This window comes from Hetaerina americana, unplaced genomic scaffold, assembly GCF_022747635.1.
Source record: "Hetaerina americana unplaced genomic scaffold, ioHetAmer1.1.p SCAF_126, whole genome shotgun sequence".
Lineage (NCBI taxonomy): Eukaryota > Metazoa > Arthropoda > Insecta > Odonata > Calopterygidae > Hetaerina > Hetaerina americana.
In genome coordinates this window covers 810250-837681 of record NW_027286359.1, presented here as the reverse complement: position 1 = coordinate 837681, position 27432 = coordinate 810250, and the positions used below count along the sequence as shown (strand labels likewise).

General features: G+C 39.9%; 1 protein-coding gene across 1 annotated transcript; it reads left to right on the top strand.

Annotated features, from left to right (window-relative positions):
• Window positions 1-658: 658 nt before the first annotated feature.
• On the top strand, window positions 659-27424 carry LOC139686016 (synaptic vesicle 2-related protein). The gene is made up of 12 exons (XM_071583112.1): window positions 659-1145; window positions 1238-1422; window positions 1508-1579; window positions 1834-1958; window positions 3061-3124; window positions 6734-6859; window positions 7023-7246; window positions 7469-7653; window positions 11218-11329; window positions 13611-13695; window positions 22930-23019; window positions 24462-27424. Exons 1-12 carry the CDS (start codon window positions 947-949, stop codon window positions 24591-24593), a joined length of 1599 nt encoding a protein of 532 aa, XP_071439213.1. The 5' UTR covers window positions 659-946; the 3' UTR covers window positions 24594-27424.
• Window positions 27425-27432: the final 8 nt, after the last annotated feature.

Below are 27432 nucleotides of genomic sequence, written 5' to 3'. Positions count from 1 at the left end.
ACGTGAACAAAGGCAACTTCAAATTATACCATTAAACATTTTGATTGCAATTATAATCGCTACATTGGCAATGGCTATTTTTTCAGGGCGGATAAATTAATTAGAGCAATAAGGATTGAGTTATGCCACAAAAATTTAAGATACGAATGAAAGAAACGAATTTATCCATAAGAGCGCACAATGTCAACATAGTTATTAATATATTTTTTGGGCATAGAAATGAAAAAGGATAATATAGAAGTTTGAAAAGACTTTTGCCTTACCTTAAAGTATATTTCTAATTATAATAAATATCACGTTAACGAATGTTTCGGTGTCATAAGGACAATTTTCTTTGAACTCACTCCTCAGAATCACACGAAGGGATAAGGCGGTATAGGACTACATAAAACCTGACGAACTAGCAGTGAAACGGAAGCAGCATCACACTTCCATATTTGGGTATGGGAGAGAAAGTCCTAAAAACCAAAATATTTTGATAGGTTCAATTTAAAACCACCTCATAAAAATTCCGGGTACAACCGGTACTGCATTTAACGGCGATGTTTTATATTAACGAATGTTACTGTCAATTAGGTGATATTTACATTTTCTACGAAAAATTTCGCTTTTCACCTTTTAGTAGTGACGTAGATTTCCGGTATGGTGTTGGCAACAATTTAGAATGTATACTTCTTATGTAAATCTCTGTATGTCAGACTATCAATAATGACAGGCATTAAAATTTATTCGCCTGCTAGAAGCACGAAGTCACTTTGTGCTACACCTGGAGTGGACCCAATAATTGTCGGTGAATAGCTTCAAGATTTTTAATTAACGTTATTTCCTCTTTGATACAATGCAGTGTACTGTGACGGGAGCAATCATTTAGTCATTTGTATTATTTCGCAAACAACTTATAATTACTTTCGACGGCTTAAGGTTTGCAAATTAAGTCGATGCAGCAATGGCAAATTTATTGTCTTCGGTTAGTCGTTCCATTAGACGGCCAAACTCTTCTACTTACGAAGATCTTGATGGCCTATCAGAGGCCAATGACACTGATAGTACATTGAGACCCGACGTACTTCAAGATGAATTCAACGATAACATACCTGATCCAGATCTGGAAATTGAAATGTCAACTGTGTCCGTGGTTCCAGATGGTAAGTTGACATTTAAAGAACACTTTGCCAGGGTTTATTTTTTTGAATCATTCCATTTTGATCAATATAGTTTTTATCACTTTTTCTCCAAGACACGTTTACAGTGACACAAGCCGTTAATGCTTTTGGATTCGGAAAATTCCAAGTGAAGCTTTCCCTTTTTACTGGGTTGTGTTGGATGGCTGACAGTATGGAAATGACAATTCTAAGTATATTATCGCCAGCATTACATTGCGACTGGAATATAACCCAGTATCAGCAGGCCTTAACGACCACGGCAAGTGAAAATTCGCCTGAAAATGAGTGAGTCGTCACCGAAAAGAGTCTGAATAAAATTTCTTACACTCCTCTTGTACTTTCAGGTAGTCTTTTTGGGTATGATGCTAAGTTCGACATTTTGGGGAAACATCAGTGATAAGTACGGCAGAAAGCAGGTGAAGGAAAAAATAAATGACTTTGTTGCTTAATATACAAACTTGTTGATTCCTAATGTAAATAAAAGTTGACATATGATTGTCATTTGGTGGTTGATTTTGTTTTTCATAAGTTGTAGCTGGGCTGGGCTTAGTATATTCTACTTTCTTAAAAGAAAGTGGTTGTGTTTACAATGTTCCATTTATTACATAACGCTTTCTTTTTACGTTGATGGATTTGTTCATTTTACTCATTTGCAAAATTTTTCTTTCAGGCACTGACTATATGTGCGGTTTTGCTTTTCTACTATGGATTATTGAGCTCATTTGCCCCAAACTATCTATGGATATTATTTCTCAGAGGACTAGTTGGTTTTGCCATAGGATGTGTGCCTCAATCGTACGTATGCCATTACTACTTCTGCTAATTGTTGATTATTCTTCTGTTTCCAATCCTCAAATATCAGTAGTCCAATCTCTCACAGTGGTTCCCTGAAATATGGTTCCCTTAAATTTGTAAGCATCGTAATTCATGAACTTCAAGACAACTTGTCTACATCGAATCAGGTTTTCATGTGGATCAGGTTGAAAGGTAAAAGCTAACGAACAATAACACATTACACTTTTCTAGATGCAGAAAAATGTAGAACAGGCATGCTATGAATAGTTGTATGAATAATTTTTTCATCTAGAGTACATTCAAATCTTTCAGAGAATGGCTTGTGTAGTGTGATGAAATTGAGTTGAACATCTTTTGGAGAGAGAAGGGTCTGGGATAGAGTCTCGTTCATGGAGTCCAACCAATGCGATGGTATTCCGGTGCTCCCTTATTGATAATTTTAGCACATCATCAAAATTAAGTTTGTCCAATTTCAAGTCTTGGCAGTGCAAGCATGGAAGCACCTTTCTTCAATATTAACCAGACTTTTTGAAAAGCAAGACTGACATGGCAATGCAGAGACATGGAACCATTCCTCACGGTCAAATTCTTTCGTACTCAAATCATTTCCACACTACAGGCTCCAGGCATCATTCATGGTCTTTTTGCTACATTTCTCAGTGCTTTCATTTCAAAAAGAGTTCGATGTTTTTTGCAGAGCAAAACACAAATCGTTGTCACATATGTCACATGCAGAAACAAGCAGAGTGAAAAATGTGCCTTCAGAAATGCTGCCTCTCCTTTGCTTTTTATATTTCCAATTGCCAAGTGATGTAACTGACGTTGCTCATTACTTCCCTCACTTTCTTATTGCTACTCTTAAAGATTTTTATCATTTCTTACGAAAATGAAATGCAATATTCTGGAGTGATTTTAATGATTTCCACTCTTTGTGATGAATAATTAAAATGCTTTTGATGAGCATATCGATATTTGTTACTTAAAAATTTGATTTTTTAAAAATTTTGATTTTATGAGTACTCTTTTAAGTTTTTCTTAACATTAATATTTTTGCATGAATTTGTGTAAGGCTCTTTATTTTGAATGTCTTTACTATTTGCAGAGTGACTTTGTATGCTGAATTTCTTCCCACCAAGCAGAGGGCTAAGTGTGTCGTTTTGTTAGATGTGAGTTATATTTGTAACATACTTGTTAAATATATATCACATATTCATTAAATGAAGAACACCATGCATTTTTCCACTGTTCTTCATCTTGGTACTACTACTACTTTCAATGCTTTGGCATCATCGTCAGGTTCGTGGACGAGTGGGAAGGGCTGGAACTCAGAAGGGATTTGAAAAAGGGTCATTTGGTCAATGATTTATTGTTTGAACACCTCTCCCCCAGCAGCATCTCTTTCCTTCACGGAAAGACCCAACTACCCTCCCCCCCTACCCTGTGAACCCACCAATCACCTTTCCTGACGCTTGACACCCCTCTCCTCCTTCCCATCAACGCCGATCGCAACCCCCCTCACCCCCTTCTCCTTCCCCCTCTCTCACCCACCCCTTCCCCCACAAGAATGGTACATAAATTGACTGCAACTAGAGTAATTTGTGCCTGATGATGACCCTCCAGCGTGAAACTAGTTGTACAAAAATGAAGAACGATGGAAAAATACATTGTGTTCTTCATTTAATGTACATGAACTTCATAGAAGTTCAGCGAGAAACTAACGAATATTACATATTCATGAATGATTGTGAATTGGACTGTTGAAGGAATGATTTCATTTTCTCTGCATAGTTATACATAATTTAACGTGAATTTTCACTGAAAATGATGAGCACATGATGTGTGTCAAGTATATTTGCTGGATGCTTATAGCCAAGACATTGGTGGTTCAATCTTCTGCGATATTCAAAGAGGAGATATATTCATATATTTGCACACAATGCATGGAGGCATGTGTATTGAGGTCCTTTCAAACTATTTTTGATCTCAAATTAACTGAATTCCATCTTCCCTTCCCAACCGTTTGCTTTAAGTGTTCCTGTCCAATTCCTTATTCTTCCTCCCAAACTCATTTCTGTGCAAACTAGCAGAGTATACATCCCTCTTATATGTGGATGAAGGCTTCTCGGGTTTCGCACTAGGTCAGGTTGGGTAGCACCAACGTTTCGACGGCTAACTCCGCCATCGTCTTCAGGGTGAAGTGACATTGCCGGGGTTGTGCCCAGTATTTATATGTTTGGCGTGAAGTCCGCTGTCTCGTGATTGGTCGAGACGCTTGTTCTCTCGATTCCGTGATTCCACGATCTTTTTGAGTTCGGGTTTCCATGCGTTACTAATCTGGAATCCGTTGTCTCGATTTACCAGGTTCTTGTTCAATCTTATGTGGACTCCTTTGACAATCCGGTCCCAGTATCCATTGGCCTGACAAAGGACCTTTGTCTTGGAGAATTCTATTCTATGTTCCTTTTCGATGCAATGCTCTGCCACCGCCGATTTCTCGGGGTAGCACAGTCGGATACATCTCTCGTGTTCGATGAGTCGCTTTTCCACTGTTCTCCCGGTTTCCCCAATGTATGATTTCCCACACTCGCAGGGGATTTCGTAAACTCCAGCTCTTTTTAGATTCCGGTCGTCCTTCACGGTGGATAAGAAGGATTTCAACTTGCTCTGAGGTTTATGTATTGTCTCCACCTTATGTTTCTTAAGGATCCTGCCAATCTTATTCGATATGGTGGACACGAACGGGATGCAGGCTCTGGCGATGGGTTTTTCTCCTTCATCCTTCATCCTCTCCGGCTTCTCGAAGGTCCTTTTGACCGGAAGGAACTTGGCCCTAAAAAGGACCTTCGAGAAGCCGGAGAGGATGAAGGAGAAAAACCCATCGCCAGAGCCTGCATCCCTTTCGTGTCCACCATATCGAATAAGATTGGCAGGATCCTTAAGAAACATAAGGTGGAGACAATACATAAACCTCAGAGCAAGTTGAAATCCTTCTTATCCACCGTGAAGGACGACCGGAATCTAAAAAGAGCTGGAGTTTACGAAAGCCCCTGCGAGTGTGGGAAATCATACATTGGGGAAACCGGGAGAACAGTGGAAAAGCGACTCATTGAACACGAGAGATGTATCCGACTATGCTACCCCGAGAAATCGGCGGTGGCAGAACATTGCATCGAAAAGGAACATAGAGTAGAATTCTCCAAGACAAAGGTCCTTTGTCAGGCCAATGGATACTGGGACCGGATTGTCAAAGAAGGAGTCCACATAAGATTGAACAAGAACCTGGTAAATCGAGACAACGGATTCCAGATTAGTAACGCATGGAAACCCGTACTCAAAAAGATCGCGGAATCGAGAGAACAAGCGTCTCGACCAATCACGAGACAGCGGACTCCACGCCAAACATATAAATACTGGGCACAATCCCGGCAATGTCACTTCACCCTGAAGACGATGGCGGAGTTAGCCGTCGAAACGTTGGTGCTACCCAACCTGACCTGGTGCGAAACCCAAGAAGCCTTCATGCACAGTATTCGCCAGGAAAGCCTCAGATCATCCCTCTTATATCTTTCTTCGGAAGAAAGCAGTTTGAACTCCGGGAGTTAGTCAATGGGAGGACTTTGAACTTCGCATGTACTAGAAATAATTATTCATAGTAACTGTATGATGCAAAATGTATGTCTCTGCTAATATGGTATGTGAGGCAAAAAAGAAATGATGTTGATGTGTGATTTGTGGCCAAGCTCTTTGAAGTCCAGATCATAATCTTTTTCCTCTGCATTCGAAATTCTTTAAAAGTGCATAGCCATTCACGTCTTCTTATTAACATTACAGCTACCTGTATATAACTTCATCAATGTTTAAATTCAAGGAACTGCAGGAGATGCCACGACAGGAACTTTGAATGGAGTCATCCAGTATTATGCATTAAAATGTAACAATTTCAAATTGTAAAACTCATTTGCCTTGACCAGAATTCCAACCTGGATTCCCTTGATGTCTGGCTGATTGCTTTAGCCAATTTATCTACCAAAGCATCCTCTAACACTCCTCAATTTTGTGGGGCCATAAAGGAGGAAGATGTTATGTTCTTTTAAGCTCCCAAAATTTTGGATTGCACGAGGATGCCTTGGTAGCTTTATTGGCCGAAGCACCCGACCGAACATCGAGGAAATCCAGGTTCGAATCCCTGTCAAGGCAAATGAGTTTTACACACTGAAATTGATGCATTCTTCCATTTTTTATTTTCCATGTTCTTTTCCATGTGCTATCAACATTACGTTTATTTCAATCAATCTATTCAGCTACTTCATGGCTTGAGGCAGTTTGTACTTGGCCTCGAGCTATTGTCCGAATTCTTCATATGTACCTGGACTATTATTGCTGTCTTTTTTATTGTAAATTTCCCCACAATGAGGCATGCATTTATGGCATTTATTTTGTTTTAATTTGTACATTTGAGGTAATGCAAAATGAAGACCATAGTTTTCCTTTCCCCTTTTATTTAACATTGATATGGCTGTGAGAGCTCATTAAACGTCATTTAAATATAGTGCTTTTATGGAAAATAATTTCATTTTAATTTGAGATGATTTCAGGATCATAATTTCTTAACTGGATGTTACAAATTGTTTAAGTTTATTTTGTCAAACTTTTTACGCGCATGTTCTGAGGTGGCAGTAGATATCATGGATTACCTGAAATAGTATGCCCTTTGGAATTTGTAAATATTTATGCTGCACATTTTTTAATCGTCTGCTTGCTTGTTCTATCCGCAGTGTTTCTGGGCCCTTGGTGCATGCTTTGAAGTTCTGCTGGCGCTCCTTGTGATGCCCACACTCGGCTGGAAGTGGCTCCTAGGACTCTCCACCATTCCCTTAATTGCATTTGTGTGCATTTGTCCCGTAAGTCTTCTCACTGGTATGCATGTCTTTCTCGGGGCCGCTAATTAATGGCCCCCAATGACCCTTTTTGTAGTTCTTTGTTGGGAAGGTTTATGTCCTCCAAGAAGAAAGCGGGGTGCTTCATAGGGCAACTAACTTAGTTGAGTTGATGTTCTCGTTTCAGTGGCTGCCGGAGAGTGCTCGCTTCCTGATGGCCAGCGGGAAGGCAGACGAGGCCTTGGAGACCCTGAAGCGGGTTGCATCAGAGAACGGTCACCATATGCTGCTGGGGCGCTTGGTGTTGGAGGACACGAGCCCACATGGGGGCAGCCTGTACCAGAGGGGCCGAGTGTGGGACCTGCTCATCCCAGAAATGCGGCGGACCTCTCTTCTCCTCTGGTTTATCTGGCAAGTTTGAAGCTGGGAAACAAGTGAGGGCGCACACTCAAGTGGGCACGAGAGCACTTTCTCAGGGAGAAGTTATCAGAGTGAAAATTGTTGTAATAGTTTTGCCCCACACGGGGCTCCTTATTTGGTGTAATGAGAGAAAGTGCATTGTACTAGAGTTTCTTCATTCTTTTATCTATATGGAAGCAGTTTTGTTAATCATCATCTCTGAAACCTTTTCAGGCTTTCGTGTGCCTTTTGCTACTATGGAGTTGTGCTCATGACCACTGAACTGTTTGAAGCATCCGAAAGTCTCTGCTCTGCTTCGTTTGGGGGGTCAAGTGGCGATACCTGTGCGGCTGACTGCAGGGAATTGAATACCACCGATTACATTGATCTTCTTTGGACAACATTAGCTGAATTTCCAGGTAATATGTCAAACATTTGTTTTTTTTTAGTATCACCAAGGTTCAGAGCACGGTGGCATTCTTATAACATTCTGTGGAAACTTACAAGGTCTATTCGAAAGGTTCCCAAACTTTATATATTACATAAAAATACTTCACTAACAAATTATTGGTCAGGCCCCCCTTCGAAGTAGTCTCTTCCTCAGCGTATACACTTATCCCATTGGTGTTTCCACTTTATGAAGCAGTCCTGGTTTCTTCCAGACTGCTCATAATCTCCTCCGTCGACTTTTTCTCCATCCCTGGGTTGGTTTTTCAAACCTTTTTCCTTTGAGTGGGGATTTTTAGATTGGGGAACATGAAAAAGTCACATGGGGCCAGGTCTGGCGAGTGGAGTGGGTGGGAAAGCACGGTGGTTTTGCTTTTGGGAGGAAACTCAAAAGAGTTCTGAGAGACAAATGAGCCAGTGCATTGTCGTGATGTAAAAAACACTCGCTGCTCCTCCAAAGTTGGGGCAGTTTTCGCCTGATTCTCTCTCTTATGCATTTCATAAGCCCCAGGTGGAACTTGGTGTTGCCTGTCTGGCTTTTAGGTGGGTATTTGTGTTGCACAACCCTATTTGCATAAAAACATGGCTTAATGGGGTGGGGGTTGTTTCACCAATTCATTGTGGGGAAGGCTTCACTATTGCCTCAATGTCATATCCATAAACCCATGAATCATCACCTATTGCAATCGTGCACAAGGTTTCATCCTCTTCGGATCGATCTAACAGTTCCCGACAGACTTGAACTCAGTGTTGTTTCTGGTCTGCTGTCATCAGACGAGGCATGAATTTTCAGGATGACATAGTATGAACCAATCAAGATGCCACTCTCTTCTGTACGTTCCCTGATAGACAAAGGTTGATTTTCCCAAATGAGATTGTTCACTTCCTCGATGTGGTGGTCATCAGTCAACGTTGATGGTCTTCCTGAACGGTCATTGCCTTCCACTGATTGCCACCCCTTTTTGAACTGGGAAACCACTCATGGTGCACATTACGTTTCATAGCATTCTCACCATAAGCCTTGGTAATCAATTCCAAAGTTTCCGTCAAGGATTTTCAGAGTTTCACACAGAATTTCGCAGAACTATGCTACTCCTTCAAAGAGCTCATTTCAGCTGATCCGATTTTCCACCACCCTCCGTAAGCACCCCTTCATATTAATGGCTGTAAATAATTAGGAAAGTGGTTGAAGGTGGTTATTCGGGAAGTTTCCGCTTGCACAAGGCTGCCAAGTGAATTAAATAAATAACCAACTGGAGGCTCGCTCTTCAAAAAGTTCAGGAACTTTTTAAACAGACCATGTATTTGTAACTATTCACTTATTTTCCCTACAGAACTCTACCGATCCATCACCTCTCCCATTCCTTTCTCCAAATCCGTACTGCCCAACTGTTCCTTTTGCCACTCCTTGCATAGTACTCGCGGTCCAGTCACCCATTACAACATTGCAGCATGCTTGCCCTTTGTTTCTCCTCATTTTATCTTTTCACTCATACACTTCCTCTAAATTGCCCATTAACATAGTCGCCTGTTTCCATGTATATACACCCAAAATACTAGAAGGTTTTTGGTTGTAGGCTCTTATCTTCATATCATCCTGTCACTGTTGTGCATTACCTCGCTGAGAAAAGCCCTTGTATTTTAATTTACAATAAATCCAACTCCGTTCCTTCCTTCTCTTTCTGGCTGATAAAAGTAGTCTCTCCTCATTGTTCTTCAACCACATCCTTCCCGCCTCTTTGTTAATTCCAATAATGTCCGTCTTGTCATGCTCCATCTCTCTTCTCATGTTTTCCAGTTTTGCATGCCTTAAGGGGGTGCTCACATTCCAAGTTCTGATTTTGATCACGTTTATTCTACGCTTTCCTTTCTCCTCGCATGTTATCTTCGTGTACATCCTCTCCCATAAATCCAAATAAGAGGCTTTTTTAGTTTTAGAATATTTTATAAGTAAAGAGTAAAGTATGTCATTGTGTCTCATGCTTTTTTCATGCAATATGTATTCTCTTATTCTTGGCCACTCAAATTTCTCAATGATTAACTCTTGGTGGCCTTGAAATGTTTAACAAAAGCTGTTGGCCATGAATCGGCTAATTCTGAAGTGGGCGTTTGGTGCGGTGTGGTAGCCATTACACTTCAGCATCTCTGTTTAGTGAGTATCACCTCACAAACCTTATAGTCGGCTTTAATATTGTTGGGAGTATTTACTTTCAATTCCTTGACCTCTTTTGAGAAGACGTAGAGGTTGAGATTGGGGTAAAATGCCATGATTCATTCTTCTATTTCATCAAAACATTTGACAAGCTGTGTTCATACGCCCAGTACGTCATATTGTATGAGGCGAGTGGCATTTGTGAGGACTCACGTACATGGTTTTGGGGAAAAAGCATTGGGAAAAGTTTTGGAAAAATAGATTTATTTCGTATATTGCTGTAATGTCTCAAACTTTTCCAATGTACTTCTTCCCTTGAGCGTTGACGCCTGCGGCTTTCCCACCACTCGAAGGCTCCCTGGTAGGTGGATTCTGGAAGGTTCTTAAGGGTATGCGTTCAAGCTTCTTTGACGGCACTTAGGGTCCAATGGTAGGGTCTTATGAGGGAGGATTTCACTTTTGAGAAAAATGAATGGTCTGCTGGTGCAAAGTCGGGGCTGTAAGTGGGTTGGGAAATCGTCACGATGCCATTGCAGAAGGTCTTTGGAAGCGGACACTCGACTCTGCTCTTGGTCGTCTCTCTAGACCTTGAAGATGAGTGGAGTGCATCATCAAATTTTCAGTGATGATGGTGAGCACTGTCATCTTATCAATGCGGTCGTGCGCACACTCAACAACAATTGGCGGGAATTCAGCACTTCACGAGCGTGGCAGAGAAAAATTGCCACTGGTACTTTTTTCACTAACCTCGTATGACTGAAAATATCCGTGATGCCATCCTTGCCCGTGCAAAACTACCCTCCAGCAGGAACCAATGTTAAATCTGAAAGATGTTTTTTTCTTTCCCAGTTAATGGCGTGGGATGACCATGTCCTCATTTCATCTCTTCTTTTAATTCATCCCTTCTGATTGTTCTTGGTTCATGATACTTTTCTGCCATTGAGTGAATTTATGTTTGACCACATAACGTTAGCTTCGACAGTGATTTCTAGCCAATGTTTTGAATATGTAAGAGGCATGACGGCTTAGCCTATATCTTGTGCAATGGCTGCCTTTATCCTGACTACGGAATTTATATTGATGCAAATCGCAGATCACACTACCTACAATTTTTAAATTATTCTAATTTAATCTTTCTTGGACAGTTATTTTAGATATTTCCTATATGCATGATGAAGGCATGCCTCTACACACACAAGTTTGCATTTCAAAAATTTTCAATTTAGTTTTTTAAATGATCAATTTAAGACTTTGTTGTAATGATGATAATAATTATGCAACAAAGTTTTCACACCTCCATGAATACCTGAGTATCATAGAACACAGGACAAACCTTATACTAGGTGTGCATCTTATCTGTCATTTGTTTTTTTTTAATTTACAGGTATATTTGCCACAATACTTGTGATTGAAAAGTTTGGTCGCAAGAAAACAATGGCTGTGCAGTTTCTTTCCTTTGGAGTGTGCATCTGTTTCCTGTTGGTTTGCACACCAAAGTAAGTATTGCTCTACTTTGATTCCAACGTAGGCATTTATTGAGTGCGTGGCAAAGCATAGGAATTTTGAAAATTTCATTTTCTACTTAAACAATGGATATTTGTTAGATTTTATGAGTTCCTGGAGTTGAGGGAATGTTGTTGCAGCTCAGCGAAATGCATCAACGCCTGATAAGAGAATGTGTGTGTTATGCAGCAAACTCTCGATGTTACCAATTGTGTGTGGTCAATATTACTAATGTGCCAATACTTGCACCAGGTGCCAATGGTTGCACCTGGTGCCATCTTATCAAAGTCTGTGGAAATCACTTTCATCTTCTCGCAAATGAATTTCTTGTTAATACTGCTGCATTGCGATTGATTTTTGTGTGTCCATATGAGAGGCAACCTTAAGACATCATTAAGAATGCATGACCATTGCATAGATATTCTTGTCACTCCCTTTGAAGCATCCATTCCTAAATGCTGTCCTTGTTCGTGAGGTAAATGCGAATTGCTGATGTTGACCAATTATATGTACGTGCTACAGGGTTCGTCCGGAAAATAAGTGTACTGAGCTCAGGAAAAAAAATTTATTACACTTTTACATATCTTAAGCTAATATTCCTCAAAATAGGACCCTTGTGAGTCGATACACTTGTTCCAGTGGCGTTCCCATTCCTGGAACGCTCCCGCGAAGGCATCATCGGGAACCTCTCGAAGACACGTCGTCACGGCCTCTTTGACGGCGTCCAAAGTCCCGTATCGCGTTCCTTTCAAACTCCTATTTATCTTCGGGAACAGAACAGTTCTCTAAAAACTGTAAATCATTTTTGCAGTGATCCGAAAGTTGTGTCGCGATTTCCAAACGATTGAGTCTTTGATCATCACTGAGCACTTTCGGCACCAACTTTGCACAAATTTTTCGCATCTGTAATTACTCCCTAATAATCTCGTGCACTATTGTTTTTGGCACATTACACTGCTCTGCTATCATCCGAACACTAAGACGACGATCAGAGTTCAGTACATCGCGAACTTTTCGCACATTTTCGTCGGTGAGTGTCGTTGATGGGCGTCCAGGCCGTGGTTCGTCGTCGACCTCTTCTCTGCCCTCCACGAACATCTTGTGCCACCGAAAGATCATGTTTCTGGACATGGCTGACTCCCCGTAAGCCTGGTTAATCATACCGACAGTTTCGGTAGACGATTTCCCAAGCTTTACCGCAAATTTGATGGAATAACGCTGCTCCAAAAACTTCGGCATCGCGTTCCGTGACGTGGGTCGAGCGTGGAGGTTCGCGTTAACAGAGCTCCTCACTACACCACAGCTCAGAGCCGACTGCCTTTTTCAGCGTCGCTTGCCAACATACCTCCCTCCAATCGCAGCCCGTCAGAGCGGTGCTGGGCGTGCCTGGAGCGGCGGGAAAAAATCAGTACACTTATTTTCCGGACGAACCCTGTAGATCAGCCTTGATCACGCATTTTTCTCCCTCTGCAATGATTTCACTTTTCATTTCTACTGTTATGTTTATTCTCTGATGGCTGTCATCTTATGGCACTTTTTCGTCTGGGATACTTTCAAACTATGAGCAAACTATTGTCCATCTTTGCACAAAAAAATCATAAATATTATTTCTGAACTGAAGTTTGGAAAAGTGTTTGATCACCAATGACACTAAGATGCTAATGGAACGAGTGCTAAACATAACCTGAGGTAGCAGGAGTGCAATAATTCTGGGAATCCCCCTCTCTTCATCACTCCTTTTGTAAAAAGTCACTCGCCAAGTGAGTCATTGTTCCCCGCAATGCTTTTGCTCGTTGTGCCAATTACTCGTTTTGCAATGTGCTCGTTTTACAAGGTTCCACTGCATCACCTGTATTCACTAAGTTCAAAGACACTGCAGGAGATGCCAAGACAGTTTTTTTTTAACGGAGTCATCCACTAATGCACATCAAAATTCAACATTTTCAAACTGTATAAATCATCACCTTGACCTGGATTCGAACCTGGATCCTTCAATGTCTGGCCAAGTGCTTTAGCTAATAATCTACCGATTTGTCCTCTAACACTCTGAAATTTTAGGTGCCGTAAACCTGTATTTACTAGTGGTGTTACTATTGTGGGCTGCTTATGTTTTTCAGCTGAGATATAGTCTCACCCTCCGCCTACATTTTAACAAATATTTTAGGCAAGAATGATGAGGACTGCATTTAGAGAAATAAGGTGTGCAATCTAAGTGTTTTGAAATGGCCTTGTTGAGCCTTGATGCTTATAATTTCTCCTCCGATTCATTTCCAGTCGTTCCTTCCTGACCATAATGCTGTTTATTTCAAGAGGCATCATTGCTGGAATATTTCAAGCTGCATACGTTTATACACCTGAGGTAAGTGCTTATGTCCAACAGCCACTGGTATTATGACCCTTGTTTAAAATGTAGATTTTGAAGATCGACTTTTGTTGTTGCTTAAGTGAAGTGGGCACAGTGAAAACTTCAAGAATCTACTTTTGGTATATTTTATTCTTCAAGTAAGCATTTGCTTGCATTTCACTCTCTCTTTACACACATAGATTGGCACACATCTACAGCTACATAATATCCCGCGAGCCGCCACAAGGGCGTGTGGTGGGGGGTGTTATGTCACCATCTGTAAAAGGACACAAAACCAGATGCAAAATCAACATATCCATGCAAACCTATAGCCACAGTGGCATATGCATTCATGTAAAAATCCTTTCAACTTACTTGCATGCAAATACATATACTAACAACTGACAAACAATTGCACCTTAGGAATGTTTCTGACTAGCAAGAAGGCAAAATTCCACTGCCACCAGGACATGCAATACACAATGGTCTCCTCCCCCAAGGACACCGGTAGGGAATGTCAGTCAATGCATATTGTTGAGTTTATTGGTTTAGTCAAGCAGTTTAAGTTTAACCTAAACATTTCCGGAAGAGAAAGTAAATATGTGCTGGGTGTAAATGAGTTGTTCATTCTGTATCATAAGAATTCCTTGCACATGCAGTATTTTAAGGTCACCAAAGTTTGGCCTGCTTCATTTCTTCCCGGCATTAAATCTTGACTCTTCAGATATCGTCCGGCTGGGTGAGGCGCAAAGTGAATGAAGGGGTGCAGGTGGGAATGCATCGCATTGGGGTAGGAAACAAGATCAACCGAATTCATCATGCATTCACTTTCTAGTCAAACATGCTCCCTACTTGGCCCCCCCACTTCCATCAATTCCACCCTTTTTCTCACTATCCCTGCTCCCTAGCTTAGCTGCGAAGATGGTGGCTTTTATAATGATATCGTTGCATCCATTCTCTTTGGGGAAGAGGCACTCTCATGTTAACATTTTGGTTTTCCCTCTTTTGGTTATGTGCTGCTGGCTTCCCATTTATGGCACTATCAGTCAGACAGTGTCATTTTCCCTGGAGTGGCTTCATCTTATGTAAAGTAGTGCCTTTTAGAGTGAATGAGGGGAGGGAAGAGCTGTGAATGGAAGGGCAAGACTTCTCGACTTTCCTCGGCCAGGTCAGCGTTTGTCAGAATAAGTGGTCTTGCATGATTCGGTGGAACCCACTTCGTGCCCACTTGAATGACGGCAGATGATAAAATTCTTGAATTAGGCGGTCCCTGCATTTATGCTCTCTAGTACAAGGTCGGTCCCAAGAATAAGTGGAATAAATCTGAGGAAAAAATATATTGCAGGTTAAGGTATAATTTGGTAAAATTCTTCACGAGAGCACCTTAATGTATCGACACACCAATACCTGTGCCTCTGCCAGTCAAGGTATGCTTCCTGTAAGGCATCAACAGGAGCCTTGTTCAGGCACCTTGTCACAGCCTCTTTGACATAATCCAGCGGTCCAAAATGGTACCCAAAGGGGTTATATTTAGGTCATGCTCAAAGACCCACGTCTCGTTTCCAGTAACCACCTACAGGGTTCGTCCGGAAAATTAAAAGTTAGGAGAAAGTTAAAGTATTCCAAGTTACGTGAGTGGAAAATTAAGGTGGAAGTTTAAATTAATGTGCCCCTTTTATATCACGATGAACTCATCAAATGAAATTTAAGACTTCCATATTGAACCTCCATATACTCCTTGGGATTCAGACTGGCGAATATATAAGTTAGCTATTTGCCCATTAGACTAAAATATTGCCTTGAGAATGGCTTGGAGGAGTAGATAAATGGAGGGCATCTGGTAATGACGGAGGAAAGATTTCCTCTTTTATTAAATTTAAAAATGAAAGTGAAATGGTTTGCTCGACAAGAGAGTGATGACACAAGATTTTCAGATGGTAAGTTTGTTCTAATATGGTTTGCACCCATCTGCGTGTGCATTGCTGGGATGTGAAAATGCTTTCAAGGTGCTCCTAAATTCCTTCCTTGCCCTCCTCTTTACTGTACAGTACTGTGTCTCTTGTAATATTTAATAATGGTATTGTAAATATGTACACAAATGCATGATGTTAAAATAACTGCTATTTCATGAAATTAATAGAGTATTTCTTGAGCATGAATGATTAAAGTCTTTTAGCGTTAGGCACCTCTTAAAGTTAAAGGCAAACTTCTCTGTGATACCGTGTACAATTTAATGATTATTATTCATTGTGGAGTAACACATTGGTCTGATTTTTAAGCCCTTTGCATTGGGCTGTGCCACATTCCTTGTGGTACAATGTGTTATGTGTTGGAGGCAAGTATGAAAAAAATGAGTCATTTTGTCTTTGCTATGCAATGGGGTTGGGGTTCTAACTTGCACTAATTGAAAGTAGCATCGGGCATAAATAATGGAGGTTAATGCTATGCTGGACATTTATTTCTCTAGGTAACTTTTAATTGAAATGTGTAAATACAATTGTCTTCTATTTAAAAAAAATTATATTTAATGTTTACATTGTATATTTCATATTTTTTTGAAAACCTATTCACTTTAAAAGTTAATGTCTTTGATGCATGACAAACTGGTAGTAGTGAAATGTCGCTTAGTTTTAGTGAAGGCAATGTGAGCAAGCTTCGGCATTGGGATGAGAAAGGATGTGCCATGAAAACCCTTTGTTAACCCCTTGCTAACACTCGGCAGGGAGTGGTTGTTGGTGTGAGCAACTCAAGATAGTAGGAACATGGGGAGAAGGCCGCCAGTGCCTCGCTCCCAACGGTAGGCAATAGCGCTTGGTTGTGAGAACCGCAGCAGGATGTGCCTTCAGTGAGGCTCCTGGCGTGTTTGGTCCTCTGCTTGTGCGAGGTCGGCAGTTTTATGTGATGCTGCTGCTGTTTAAATGTCTTGAAATGCACTCCACAAGAAAATTCATCGTTCAGAGCACTTGCAGTGCAGGTGGTAGTTGGGCTCATGAAGTAGGCATCGAGTGGAAAATAACTCCTTCCGAGGGTGGTCACAGAATAAGGGATGACGGACGAGTAGCTCTCCAAGGCTGAGTTCAATATGACTTGCCATTTAGTTGCAAGATAAAAAGTGCCCTCAGCGTAGCTCTCAAAAATAAATTTACTTTGGATGGCTGATGTGTAAGCATTCACTATTGTGGTATATTCCATTCACCAAAAGGGCATCACGTCACATTGTCTTTCCACAAACAAATTCTGATCTAAACTTTAAGCACGAGGCACTCTACAACTTCTTGAAACACTCAAAAATCGATTGATATTTTGCTGAGACTGGACCATAAAACTTAAAAGTACTTAGCATATGACCAAAAAATCATAAAAGAAGATGGCATTCAAATGGTTAGGAACTGGGCTCCATCTTGAAGAGGGGGTGGCTCCATGGTGAAGAGACGGTGTTATGAGTTGAGTTGAGGTGGGGAGGGGCGGGGATGTCATTCATTGGCTGGCGGTTGGTGATTAGCTGGTGGTTTAGTTTAGTCATCTCGGGACTCTGCTATCGTAAATTCAGGCATTGCCCACTGCTGCTGGCAAGATTTCTGGCTCCTGGACGCATGTATGACTGCAGCCGAGTCAAAAAGAGATGTTTGAGTTTGCAGCCCACACCACTCCTGGATAATTCTCAATGTTTAAATTTCACTTTCCTCATTGAAGGTCTTACATTTTTCCGGTGTGAACTGCACAGTGCAGTCATAATCTTTCTGACCTTGTACTCATGCCCGACATTTATTTTGGCATTAATAATATTGAATAATTGATAACTATTTAATATGACAACTAATAAAAATTAATAATTCTTCTTCTTCCCTCTGATGGTTGGTAATGAAGATAAATGTTCTGCTTCCAAGGTGGTGGTATTATCTGTGATGAATCTTTGAACTTAGCATGGCTTCTGGATTGCATTAAGGTAAGAAAATTATTTTTATCAATCATAATTTCACATATTGAAATTTAAATGTGCAACTAGAGGTGTGTACAGTAAACCCTCGCTAATCCAGACCTAGCTAATCTTGACATAGCTAATCAAGACTCGTACCTAATCCAGATGGAGTGTGGTGGTTTAGTGCGAGGTGGTTTAGTAGGGGGTCATGAGATAAGGCATTGCTATACGCTGATGGAAAATACATATTGCTTGGAAGTTCCCCAGAGTTGGTATTAGTTAAAATATTTGAATAATGCATCAATTTTCCTGTTGTGCATTTGAAATTTTGAATCTACCAGCCACACAGCCGTCTAAATACGGCACATATCACAGACACAACACATTCATTGGGTGTAGATGGTTAGTTCTTTCTATGCTATTTTGTGACTCTCCATATTTGTACTCATTAATAATGGGATCTTCTGGCAAGGAAAAAAAAGCAATTTTGATAGAAGCACTATAGAAGGGTGGCAGTAAGATATAATGTAACTTTGAGCATTTAACAAGGTGAAGTGTCTGGTCAAATTGGATGTGAAGATTGCTGTCGGGAGTTTGCTATCACTTTATACAGCATAGCCAATCTGATAAAATAAAAAGAAAACTCTAGTTGTAATAAGGCTTTTAATTATTATTACGGCTATAAGAGTTTTCTTCAGTCTATACAACATAGCCAATCTGATGAAATAAAACTCCTATCGTTGTAATTAGGGTTTTATTTATAATTATGGCCATAGGAGTTTCCTTTATATTTGGTTAATTTACGAGGCTGTAGAGCCCAATAATTTCTTTTATTTTATAGCCAATCTGGAAAAGAAGAAGACTAATGTCCATTCATTTGCACTTTGGCTTGAATTAAATTTCCACAAAATGGAAAGGGGGCAGGTTCAGAAAATTATGTACCTAGAAGATGGCAAATTGGTGTGCATCCATAAGCAATGACATGGAGTCAAAATGCATGACGCTGCCACTCTAGATGTGGCATGAAACACTTGCCTAATGACGCTGGATGCAGAGAACGTGACCTCAGGTAGTGATTGGTGATGACGGTTTTGGGGTGGGCAAGATATTTGCAATAAAAGCATTAAAAACTAAAATGTGCGACTAGAGGCATGTACATTGAACCATTGCCAATCCGGACCCAGCCAATGCTGATGAACCATTTGCAGAAAAATTGCAAGCACCGATGACAATGTTATTTACAGTGGTCCAACCTCTATGATGCAGATGAAGTGGCTCTAAATTGAAGTATTGGACATGAAATGCACAAGGTTTATGGAGTGCATCCGAGGTTCCTTGATGTAAAGAAAGGGTGTCCGTGCTTCGGCATGCTAACGTTGACCCAAGCCACAAACCTAAGCGTTGAATTGGGGTAATATTGACAACCTTGAAGGGGATAATTGGTGACATCTCTTTACATTGTGAGAATTCGACCAATGTACCAATGGTTTGCTGGAGTTAAAACGAGGGCCTGGTGCCATAATATCTTCGCTCCATATGTTATGGAACCCTGAGATTTCCTGAGGAAGAAAGAAGTACGCCATTCTATTGGTCATCTTGCATTAGAAGCAAGCATACATTTCTAAACATTCGTCTCCTTCAAGCTGAGTCCTCACAGAAAATGGAAGCAAATGTTTTAATTCTCATGTTTTGTTACTCCATTCACACCAGTGGAAGCCTGCTGGGTTTACTAAAGTATAGTGTGGCAGAAGTGTCCCCAATGCTGCTGCATTGAACAGCATTAACTGTAGTATTCTTAAATTTTTAGCTGCTAGCAAATTATACATGTAAATATATTTCAGTGGTGAATGGTAAAATTAAAGTATGCCAGAGAACCATTGGGACCACATATGGCAACATTGCAACTGAATGTTGCAAGGGAAACTAGCACCGAATTTGTTTAACACATTATGTATAGGTAACAAGAATTCTTGTAATTTAGGAGCATCATTTTAAACACCTTTTAATTAACATTATTTGAATGTTTGGTGGTAATTTTTCATGTTTCTTAATGGGAGCAGTCGTAACTTGATGTTTTTTGATTTCATTAAGTAATTTGATTGTAAGTAATGATTGTACATGTGTTAGCCGTGTTTGAATCCCAGACCTTTTCTCTGTGATGGCACGCAACTTCAATGTCAACGGCTTGAAACTTATTCGTCGTCCCTCTTCATTTTGGAGGTGAGATTTCTGTCATCTCTTTCTCCGGCACCCCAACGCCTTGCCTCTTTATTTTTTACATGTTTATCCACATGGCCGTAGCTGTGCTATCTGCAAGGAACCTCATCTCTGTCACCTCAAGGACCATTTCCTCGCTTGCGAGCTCTAATCCTGGCTAATGGAATGCACTCTCAGCTCTGCTCCATCAACGTAAAACCTCATTATGAAAAGAATGAGGGGGTCAATGATGAACCGCCCAGAGTTATTTTATGGTGCGGGTCTGTTCCTTCTCTTGATGTGCCGTGAGCAGTTCGTTTCCTGGAGTCCCGGTGGATTGCGATTTTGGTGTTGGTTTGTCTTTGCGAGTTGGTTTTCTCAATTTGTATTTTTTGAAATATTTAAAGGAATATTCCATGTAATGGCATCGTATAGGAAAGAGAGTGCTTTGCATGAGGAAGACATTTTATTAGATCTTTAGACTTGTCAGATGTGCCATCAGAGTATGGCGAAGAGAGTGGAAATGATTCCGCTATTGTAGTGCAGGTCAGAAATAGAAAACTCACTCATCTCTTGGTAAGTGAAAGTGATTCTGATAAGAGCGCCAATGAAGAGCAATACTTCACCAGGAATCTCTGCTGGAACCATCGGGTCAAATAGAGTGCTCCCTGCCACATTGAAGAGTGAGGCAAAAACAATGGAAAAGGCACAGTGCACATTTTCTCGTAAAGGTGAAGTTCTCCTGGTGATTGTGAAAGGAAAACTGGAGGCGAGGATGATTAATACTATTCGCAGTGCCAGGATGGGTGATACACAGCCAAAAGACAGGATCACAGGACTGCCAATCAGAAACCCTATCTGCATTTTGAAGTACAATAAGTTCATGAAAGGCGTAGAGAGTCATCTTTGGAGGACGAAAGTGGTGATAAGCTAACGCAGCGTGTTACTTGAAGGGATCATCTCTCGAGGGACCTTAGTAAACATCATCTCGTTCCTATTGTGGGTAAAGGGAAGAAAAAATACCACTCAAGAAGGTGCAAAGTGTGTGCTTCGAGAAAAATTAGGAAGGAGCCAAGGTGTGTGTGTGTGTGCTCTTCTTGCAATGTTCCATTGCACAAAGGAAAGTGTTTCATGGGGTATCACACAAAGAAGAAATACTAAAATTATTTGTATTATATTCAAAGTGCCATTGAAAATTTTCAATTTCTAAGAAAGTAATGGTGATTGAAGCAATAGATACTCAAAAACTGCACTTTAGAAGTCCACCAGAACGGAGGGTTAAAACCCATGTAAATACCCTGGTATGCAACATATTAAGCTATCATTTTTTGAAAACATGATCAATTGATCGCCGACCCCGGTGGCGGCGGGGTAACGTCCTTGGCTGCTATTCCAAGGGTCGCGGGTTCGATTCCCGCCTGGGTGAGTTTTCCTCCACCTAGGGCTTGGGTGTTTGTAAATGTGACCATTGTTATCGTTGTTAATAGTTCGATGTAAAGGCCAGAATGTGCTGTTTTCGGACTTATACTGAATAAATAAAATAAAATAAATTGCATGGTTAAAGATAAAAGAAATAGAATAATGCCATTGAATATGGAATACCATTGTTTTGTTTGAAGGTCTATCTGAATTATTGCCACCTTAAATTTTGGGGCAAATTGGTGATGTATTTTATTTACGTAAGCTTGCTTCATCTATAAATGAGATCTTATATAATCGAGGAGGAGACTCCAATTGATTGCATGAAGTCATTCATAGATGTCGCCAAACATGGATTCACGAGAGCAGTGAGGGAAAATAATACCATAAGATCACATGTGTCAAATCCCTGCATTGTACAGGTTTTGCCTAATCTTCTTCACACCCTTACTACGTACATTCAGGATTAGCAAGGGGTTGCTGTAATGCCTTCTCAAACTTTGCATCACTGCTTTCTCTTCTTCACAGATTAATCCATTTCTAATGTGGATTAGTTTTTAGTATGGAAATATTTTACTAGTATAAGGTAATTTGAAAACCCATCAAAGGTTCTAAACATACTTTAACAATAAGTATGTATTGTAAATTATATTTGTACCTTCTCTTTTGGAGTACTTCATACATTTTTGCATGTACCAGGTGTGTAAGCTTGAATCTGCTGCTGGGAAGGAGGAAAGGGAAGGAACAGGATACGGATGTTGGACGGGATGAAGGGAGGAAGGAAGTACTCAGAGCTGAAGAGGGACCTGATGTAAAGTAGGATGTTGTGTTTTGCTAGGGGTCACAAATTATTTAATTATTACTTATGTCCATCCAAAAACCTACCTTAACCGGTAGATTACCTAATGTAATATATATATGTGACTCGTCTCCTCCTCTTGGCTGTGTGTGCCATGAGTGCCACTGTTCCTTTCCTTCATGACGTTGGATGATTGCTTTCCTACTCTCCTTTCCTCTTGTCATGTTTTTCTCCTTTTGTGAAAAATTTGATTTTTGTTAACCCGTGCACAAATTAATGAAAAAAATCGAATGAATAAACTTAATTTATTGTGCTCCAGCCTTAAAAAAACTTACATTTATGAAAAATGTAATTTGTTTACGGCTGGAGCGCTATGTTATTGAAAACTATGGTTAATATTTATCTTCCTACTTGCCTTGTTTGTCATTTCCACGGACTCGGGTGTGTTCATCAATTTTCAAATGATTTGGCCATCTTCATGTCAGTGTTCTAACTACAGATTTTATTTTTTTTTCTAATATCATGAGTCGTTCATTCACCATGAACACTTGTGGGCATTTGAGGTGATGAGATTGAGAGAGAAACAATGCCAGCGATGGTGTTGTAATAGGTACCAACACAAATGTGATGGTATTTTGTAATATCTGCTAATCATGTCTTCTGTGATTGCAAAAATTGATATACCTGTAAAGTTAATATCAACATAAATACTTGTATCACATGAAAATTAAATTATTCATGTGATGTAGTAGTTCTGCTGCTCTGAAAGAAAGCATTTTGCCAGGTCATCTGAAAGTCGGTAGGTTCACACGGAAAAGCCTTCGCAGTGTAAGGCCTGCAACAGTTTTACTCTTGACAAATGTGCCTCCGTCCCTGATGTTTGTCACTTCATTAACAGTTGAATCATTACCGATAGGTGTACCCGACACCACTGCGGGCTGTTGGCGTGGGAACGTGCAGCGCAATGGCCAGGCTCGGGGCCATGGTGACCCCATATGTGGCTCAGGTAAATGAATAATGCATTTGCCCTTCACAATGGGCCAAGGTCTATGCATGGAACCTTGGGAGAGGTGCATGTGAGTTATTTGCCGATAGGTTGTGCATTTTGGTGTGAGGTGGTGTTTCATTGCAATACTTGTTAAAAGAAAGAGTTTTGTGTGATTGCTCTCTCAACTTGGTCAGCCAATGAGAGTGCATGCAAGTTTCATTTTATTTCTGATTTGGTTGCAAAATAGATCTTTCAATGGCTAATGGGTTTCAATTATGAATATTTATGCAGGAGTTTTATGTGTTGTATATCTGGTTGATTTTGATTACTGTCACTTGAAAATTGTTTTAGCTCACGTTTACCAGTTATGATGTACTCATTTGTTGCTATTTGATAAATGCTGTTGGTTAAAATGCTTGAGTTAATTTGAGAGTATTCATTTACCACTCATTGCAAATGCTCATTACGATTATTCACATTCCAATTATGGAATGGCAAATAAGGAGAATATTATTTGGGCTGTGATTAAAATTGTGTACGAGGGTGTTGCATTAAAGAGAGATCATAAAATTTTTATTCAAATATCTATTGTGCAAAAATTAAATTTCATGCCGTGTTGTTAGCTCAATGTGTAACCTTTATGTGGTGCACATGTCATTGACTTGACCCAATTGGTGTCGTATCCTGATGGACAAACCTATTGAAAGTTTGTAATGCTTTTCAGGAACTGAAATGTCTGGAAACATTTTTTCTTGTGAATTGCCACTCATGAGACACCTGGCTAACCCTATTTCAGTGGGCATTTTAACTTTTCAAGGCACCCAACTTATTGTGGCAAACTAGTTGACTAATAAGCAATGTGGTTAAGTTTAGGAATGAAGTGATAGCATGTGATCCACGGCCATTGTGAAAGATGTAGAAAAGAAATTGTTGAATCTGGTGAATTCATAACAAATAATAGGTTTGCATTTGCTCTAAATAAATAAACTTAAATTAACATTCTCCTTCAAATATTTATTTGTGAGCCAATGTTGCAGATTGTCGTACTAGGGCTAAGTGGTCCACCTAAAGGAATATCTCCAATAATTACTGATTGGAAGTGAATGAATAAAACCCCTTGGGGCCCTCCAACCGGCTAATGTGAAACCCGGCAGCTTTTATAGCCCCAAGAGGATGATATGTAATGATGCTCAAGTGGATAATAGCTTGCCAACCAAACTTATGATCCCTTGAAAGAATCCTTTTGCACTGATTAGCACAGCGAACTGGAATGCAATGCACGTATTTAATCATGCAACGACAAATAGAGTGCATCACCATACTCTTTTGTCCTGGCTCATTGCGATGAATTTCATGATCATTGTATGTATTTATCATAATCATGTAATCTATCCTCTTCTGGGCATAGCATTGAATGAGACAGGCATTTATAAAAGTAATCTCTGCTGGTTTTCTTTCAGGTGATGCTGAAGTCATCGTTAGACATTGCCATTTCGGTTTATGCCATTGCAGCTATACTTGCGGCTGTTGCTTCAATTTCCCTGCCCATCGAGACCAAGGGCCGTGAAATGAAGGAATCGTCTCATCACTGACAGCATTTGTGTCATTAATGATGGCTCATGAGAGTTTGTTTCTGTTAATTATGATGCTCTTCGTGACGATCATATTTTTCTTTGGCACTGGTTGAGAATTTAAATTTTGCACTATGGCATCTTTATTATTAAAAAAAATGACAGATGGGATAGTGTACTTCAAAGAAGGATTAAAAATTCACCATCAACATCAATCATGAGCGCAAAATATTGTGGTGCTTAATAGAAGTTTCAGGGATGCTGGGGGTTCAGAGATGGGACTTTAACGTTGGTAACATCTCAACTATGGGCTGTCAGTTTCACAATGCCATGGTTGTTTTCAATACATTTTTTTGTAAAAAAATGAGCTATCTTCAAAGTCTGGTACTATATTTTTATAGTGTAAATTTGTGATAGAATTTTAGGCAATAGCCTAACTGTATGCATGCAAACAGGCATGTTCAAGTTCAGTAATAGCATAGCAATTTCAAGTTTTTGTTCTGGACATATTCACCATAATTTACAGTATTAGTATTAATTGAGGACTATTTCTGTAGCGCAGGAGACTACTTCTCAGGCTGCTGCAGAACTTAATCCTTGGTTGAATGAATGGATTACCTCTTACTCTGAGGGCACATTCCAAATGACACTTCAGGGTAAGAAAGATAGATTTTTATTATATCTGCTAAGATATTTTGTTGTAAAAGAAAGGAGTGTTCATATGTACACTTTATTCTTGGTGCTCCAAATTACTGCATGAAGTGTAGCTTTGCCCCTCGTACGTGCTGCAATGTCGAAAACGGAATTTTAAATTCAAACACGTTATCAGCAAGATGAGATCCTCGTGCATAACCTGGTTGGATTTCTTGACCGATTGTCAACAGAAAGTGTATCGCATTGCTCCCCCGCAGGTTGGGAAGCATGCCCATCTGGACGAGGCCTTTGTGATGAGGATAGTGACGGTGAAAGGGAGAGTTTGAAAAGAGAAATTTTCATGCACCATTGATTCCACTGGAATCAGAAGTGTGGAAATTGCATCTTTTTGCAGGTCTCTAACCTTCCAGTATGAAGAATGGCACTTGAGACTTGTTTGCTCACTGCAGCTAATCGTGTAGTGTGCTTTGGTAAGCATGATCAGTGGAACCATTTAAAAGGATCTTGTGAATCATTCTTCTCAGCAATTCCAGCTTGATTCACTACTAAATCAATAATACTTGAGTTGGAATTCGATTGAGGATGAAATCATTGCTTGGGCAAGAGTGTAGGCAAAAGGCATATTGTATTGCAAATGGTGAACAAGTGCCTCGTAGTGGGAAAAATGTAGGACAATAACAAGGAAACCCAAGAATTTAGCTCATTGGGTTTATAAAATAAGCCAGAGCATTAATTGTGTTTGTAAAATTTTTTGACCTTTGTACAAATGCTTTTTGGAGATCTCCATCATGTGCAACGTTTATCACTCACTTTAGAGGAACTTGGAAGAGAAAATTGAAATGAGGTTGAATGAATGAGTGAACGTGAGTTCTATGGCAAATATAAAATGCTTAGATGATAGTTGGTTCCCGTTTGCCCAGCCAGCGCATGGCACCCATCAGCTCGATTAAGCTTAGTATGTTTTATCCCTCAATTTACTGACTATGTACAATAGGTCTTCCACAGTTAAAGCTAAGCTGGATTTGCTTCGATCCAAGTTTTTTGGATTAAGATTTAAGTTTTTTTCAATATTCATAAAACATTACAAAAATATCAGCACAATGCTTTCATTTGGAAATTTTCCTCACATAGACGGGTTGAGACTCTAATTTTAGCACTGTGAAGCCCAACCACCGCCAAAATAACAATTTTCTTTGTGCAAAAAAAGTTTAATTTGCAAGTATAACAAATGCTTACTGGATTTTGTAAATCATGGTTACATCACACTCCAGTTCACAGCACAGGCTTGAAATGCAGTGCTGGACATGGTTGATGAATGAATCAAGTCTAGTAATGGCTGTGGAACTCAACTTGGATTGTGAAGAAGCAAGTCTCACTGAAGGGTACAGAGACAATTAAGGCATCGGACGCATGCACTTTCTGTTAGTTTTAAAATTGGATGACTGGATTCTGTGGCAAAAGTGTGGAATCAAGTTTTTCCATCCTTTCGCCTAACTCTTCAATAAAACCATTAAGTGGGTCCGAGTTTACTGTTTACAAGAATTTTGGGGCTAGGAGGATCCATGCGTATTTTCCCTGATGGCATCATGTCTCGATTGTCCTAGCTGCAAGATGCTAGGAGGAGTAATTGGAATAGCGAGTGAGATACAATTTTTAAGAGAGGAAGTGTACCTTCTGTGGCAAGGTATGAGAGCAGGATAAGTTGAGGTTTCGCCTCTAGTTCGACTGGCACTGAGATGGCATTACAGCTGTGTAAGGCCTGTTGTAGTCATTAATCAAAGGGTTAAAAGCTGTGCTGTGCTAAGCTTTGCCAAAATTGGATTTGCGGGATGTCAAAACATGTTCTTTGGTTTTTATTAATCTCTGTTAGAGTTTTACTTTAGTTCAAGTAACCCCTAAATAGCCTACTTAATTTTCTCAGAAGTTAAAGCACCTTATTTGCTCTAAATTGAATGAATAGTATTTACCAACTAATGATCTGTTAAGACTATTTTTCTGTAAGTTTTTATTGTATTCCTTTTTATAATTTAATTTGCAGTAAATGTGTTCAGTTAGATGTCAAGGTTGTGACGCTACAGGCACCCATTTATTTATAAATTTATTTATTGCAGTAAAAACTTTTTGATAGCGATTGTCAGTGCTTTTTGTAACCGATTTGTACATAATTAACTTATACGAATGAAATAAAATGGGACAAGTAAACCAC

Excerpts from the sequence above, each read along its gene's own strand:
- LOC139686016 (XM_071583112.1), top strand. The coding sequence starts at position 947 with ATGGCAAATTTATTGTCTTCGGTTAGTCGTTCCATTAGACGGCCAAAC. Across the intron at positions 1,423-1,507 it reads AGCAGGCCTTAACGACCACG|GTAGTCTTTTTGGGTATGAT; the intron begins GCAAGTGAAAAT and ends TTGTACTTTCAG. Across the intron at positions 23,020-24,461 it reads TGACCCCATATGTGGCTCAG|GTGATGCTGAAGTCATCGTT; the intron begins GTAAATGAATAA and ends GTTTTCTTTCAG.